Source organism: Crocodylus porosus, unplaced genomic scaffold, assembly GCF_001723895.1.
Source record: "Crocodylus porosus isolate Cpor-Errol unplaced genomic scaffold, CroPor_comp1, whole genome shotgun sequence".
Classification (NCBI taxonomy): domain Eukaryota; kingdom Metazoa; phylum Chordata; order Crocodylia; family Crocodylidae; genus Crocodylus; species Crocodylus porosus.
Genome location: NW_017728886.1, coordinates 241,262,672 through 241,267,337, shown reverse-complemented (window position 1 = coordinate 241,267,337; position 4,666 = coordinate 241,262,672). Strand labels below are relative to the sequence as shown.

At 42.5% G+C, this 4,666-nt stretch overlaps 1 protein-coding gene across 1 annotated transcript in view; it reads right to left on the bottom strand.

The window, feature by feature from the left end:
• Positions 1 to 1,300: 1,300 nt before the first annotated feature.
• The window catches only part of TRHR (thyrotropin releasing hormone receptor), a 25,219-nt gene continuing 21,853 nt past the window's right edge, over positions 1,301 to 4,666 (bottom strand). Inside the window, exon 3 of the mRNA XM_019551928.1 lies at positions 1,301 to 2,539. Within this exon, the coding sequence (XP_019407473.1) occupies positions 2,531 to 2,539 (9 nt within the window). The 3' untranslated portion in view covers positions 1,301 to 2,530. The remainder of the gene's footprint in view (positions 2,540 to 4,666) is intronic.

The following is a 4,666-nucleotide window of genomic DNA, read 5'->3' as shown; positions in this document are numbered from 1 at the left end:
CCCTGAAGTCTTCTCTTTTCTAGGCTGAACAGTCCCATATCTATCAGCCTTTCTTTGTATGGTTTGCTCTTCAGGCCTCTAATCATACGAGTGGCTGTTCTCTGCACTCTCTCAAGCTTCTTCACATCCTTCTTGAAGTATGGCGCCCAGAACTGGACGCAGCACTCTAGCTGCAGCCTCACCAATGCTGAGCAGAGCGGGAGAATAACTTCCTTAGTTTTGCTTGAGATGCATGTTTTACTTTATGTTTAACTTTGAGTGTTTCTACTTAGGAGTGCAACCAGGAATACACTGGCACCACTCCATCCTCCTGAGCATCTGTGACAGTGGTAAAAGAAGGGGCAAGGACTAGTCTAGGTCTGTGCTGGGTCATATGCTGTGCTACACTCCCACGGTTTTGGTTTCAGATTTTCAAAATCTGACCAGTATTAGAGCTGGTCATTGTTCCCTGGATTTTCACTGAATTTTCAGAACTAAAAAAAAAATAGTGACTTTTAAATTAAAATTCCTCTTTTTCAGACAAATTTAGAGCTAGTCAATTTTTAGGAAATATTTTTAAATCTTGAATTTTTGGAAAGCCTAAACAGAACATTGAGAAAATAATGAAAACAATTGGCATTTTTCTCATTAGGCTTTCTCCAATCAGCTCTAGGTATTATCTATATTAAAACATAAATCTCTTTATCTGAGAAAAAATTTCTGTTGAGTTGAAGGCAGAGTAGGGTGGCACCTTAGAGCAGTGGTTCTCAACCTTGTTAGACCCAAGGTACCCCTTGTTAGACTCAAAGCATCCTTTGAAACCTGACAGCTCTTAGTTTTTACTTTTTTTTTACTACAGTAAAATACTAGAGCAATTCTTAAATAGAAAAACAGTAATTTAAATAGGATAGAAGAAGGGGAGGAACGGATAGAAGAAGGGGGACTGCTGAGAATGCTAACTGTGGGTCAAAGAAATCAAAAGGGATAAACAAAGCTGTTAACCCTGTGATTCTCACTCGGCCAAGGTGCTGTGGCACCCTGGGATGCCTTGGGATCCTTTCAAGGATTCCACGGGGTCCCATGCAATGTGAGGTCTGTTAGATGTGCAAACCCAATTCACAAGATAAACCCAAAGTTTTCAAGTAGGAATTCATAGTGTTAAGAACATTCTGACCCATGTTGTGGTCTTTCTGAGCTCTTTGCAACAGAAGAGTTGCTCTGTTATTTTTCTGTAGTCAAAAAGGCAGTGTAAAGAAAGAGCTGGCATTTTCCGAGGGTTGCCTCAAATCTAGCAAGGGGTGCCTTGAGTCTAACAAGGTTGAAAACCACCAAGTTACCGCACCCCACTGAGGGACATAAAAGCTAGTCCAGGTAATGGAATAAGAATCCAGTTTCTGTTGAGACAGTACTTAGCCTAATCCAGTCTGTGAATTATTTACCTAGCCTAGATAAACTAGCAAAACATATAAGTCTTTTCCAACACTCTTCAGTACATGGCAAGTCCAGATAGATTTAGTATGAGAAGAGATATATTCTAAGTAGAATGTCTTTATACTTTCTGGTTAAATGTTTTGCAAAGCTTCTTACTGAGTTTTTCACTTGTTTATTCCCTGCTGTGAACCAATTGCATGTTTTCCTATTTCATGCTATGAAAAGTCAGAAAATGGATTTCATGCTTTTGACCATCAGATATCTAGTCATTAAAATTTGTTATGATGTGTACCATTAAATGTGTGCTAGTCTGGAAGGAGGGAGGATAAGCTAGATAATTACTGGAACCAGCAGTAGAGTTCTTGCTGTTCTCTAACCCTTAACTCAAATTGTTCTGCAAAAATACCATAATTACATTGTCTATCAATGATAGGATAATACAGTTTTCTTTCCTCTGAAGTACTGAGCACTGCAAGTGAAATGATGAATAGCCTCATTCCAGCACGTCACAAGAGGCATCCATTGTACTGAGGTTTGAGCAGGCACTCTGCAGTTTAAGAAATACCCTGGTTAGATAAGCCTGTTCTATTGCAGTGTTACCAGGTTCAGTTTGATTTCATTGGCAAAGGCATCATATTTGCACACTCCTTCCTGTACTAGATAGTTTAACACAAATAGGGCCCAATCTTGTAGTTTTAGATTAGGCAAAGCTTCCATTGAACTCTGGCTGTGTGAAATCAAGTAAAGACTGCAGGTGTAGCTGAAAGGGAGGCTTGTTCTTTTAAAAGAAAGTGAGAACCTGTGATACAATTTGACACATACGTAATATATCAAGCATGTGTGAAGTCCAACTCAGATGCTTTTTTATGGAATCAGATCCTTAGTATTTTTTTCTTCCTCCCCAGGAACATACTTTTGCTGCAAACAAGCAGATACTGTGCAGAGATACGTAGTTTCTCCTGGAGTCTGTAAAGGGACTTCTGAGTCTGTGAGTAGTTTTGGCTTTAATACAGGTTGTTGTAAATAGTGAATAGAAATATTAATAAAACCAGGCTGGTCTGGAGTGGTGTAAGACTGAGAGGAGCAGCAAAGTGGAAAACAGAAACAGCTTCCTTCATTCTCATATGACCTGTAAAGGGAAATGGAAAAAATTAGCTACTCTGTGGATCATCTGAAACACTGTTGTAGACCAAGTTAAGCCCTACTGGTGTTGTAAGCAAGCACAGTACTATTTTGAGAACAAATGGTGTTGGTTATCCACAGAAACATGTCAATGCTGCGTGTGTGGAAAGAAAGAGTTTGATTCACGCTGACTCTACAACTCCCTCCAGGGATGGGAGTTGTAGGACATGACTGAGGAGCTGCTTAGTTCACAGTATAGTGGGAACAATGTTGCCGATGCAGAGGTGTGTGGAGAGGGGTGTGCAGTGTCTGGGCCTTTCTACACACCACACAAATGGTCTTTAAAGCAGCTTAAATGCCCTTTCGCATTGCCTTAATGGCTTTGCCGCTTGCAGGTTTGGTGGTGTATTCCACTTTAAAGGTGTTGCTGCTCGCACTTTCGGCAGCGTATTCCACTTTAAATGACTTTGGTACATAGCAAGATAAAACACCTCTGGGGTGTTTTAGTTTGCTACCTAACAAAGTGAAACAGTGCACGGGGTGCTGGAAGCCAATGTGCTGAGGGTTGGCAGGCGCCACGCAGTTCAGGGGCTGTGGGACCTGGCGGCAGCCCATGCAGACAGGCTCCACTGAAGAGAAAAAAAAAAGCAGAAAGATTGATCTTCTCTTCTTTTCTTTTCCTACCACATGCCTGAGCTGCCCTGGGGCCCAGTGCTTCCTTCCATGACCAAATGGAGGCTAGTGCTTCCCTCTGTGTCTGTACAACCACTCCCCTGGTACTGTCCGAGCTGGGTGCCAGCAGGCTGGTGCCATCTGGAGGCCCCCATGCAGCTCAGGGACCACTTGGCCCACTGGCAACTTGCTTTCCCTCCTCCCCTCCCCCCCCACGGCTGAATAGGCAGGTAAGGATTGGGCCCCCACCTTTGTGTACATGCCATGAGGGTTTAGTTTAGCTTAGTTCTCCCTAGATTGAAGTGGTCTTTTAAAAAACCCACCATTTCAATTTAAGGATAATTAAACCCCCATAGCGTGTACAAGCTGCTATGTTTCTGTTCAGTTCCTGCATTCCAGCTGCAGCTGCCCAGCCTGTGCCTCCATGGCACAAGATTTCATGATCTTCAGCTTCCACACAAAGCTGATCCTGGAAGGGTACTAAGTACTCTTTGTTATGTGTTGAGCGCCTTGAATCTCTCTGGCTTTTTTTACAGCCATGAATACTGAGGGGGGTCAGTAGCTGAGCTTACCATGAGGGGGATGAATTTCATTCTAACAAGTGATAGTCAATGCTGATGAGTCAGGAGCCACATGAGCGGTCAGTGTACCAAGGAGCCACAACATATATGTCCATAGGGGAACGGTGGCAAACACATTCCAGCCCCAAAGCTGAAAACGTACATTAGTTAATAGAGTTATGTTGCATTATTCATGATTCAGGAGAAGCAAGCCCAATGCATAATGTCTTTAGAAAAAAAACTTTGATGTAATTGTCTGTGAAGAAACCACAAGTAATAAGTTGAAGGCTTGGGGGCTGCTGTCCTGGGTATCATTGTTCCCATCGATTTGGGTAAGGAGAAGTTGATTTGATTCCAACTCCCTCATGTATTCTGTGTTTTGAATATACAGCAAAATGGACCATAGGATCATAGAATTAGGGTTGGAAGGCACCTGAGGAGGTCTTCTAGTCCAAACCCCATACAGGACCACCCCCAACTTTTAAACATTTAGGAAAATGTAACTCCTTACCATTTCATGTATTTATGCAAATTGATTTTGGACATTTTTATTAAGACTGGACAGCTGCCAATGGTTTGATGGCAGAAGGAGCTAGAGTCACGAGGGGGACCTGGTTGCCTAACTGACTTTAGGTTCCTAAGTCCAAAATCTAAAGAATCCTTGCTTGACCTTACAAGCATCTAAGTTTCTGCCAACAAAAGCCCCCTGATACTTACGTTTCTGCCCCTGGTCATGCACAAAGCCAGCTAAACCTTGATAATACCAAGTTTTTTGGCACTAAACTCATGCCTGAGACCAACACAACCATTGACTTGCACCTGATTCTTCCACCTCACATATGAGTGGACCAACCAAATCATTAGATGCAGGGGTAGCAGTGGATATAGTCTTCCTGGACTTC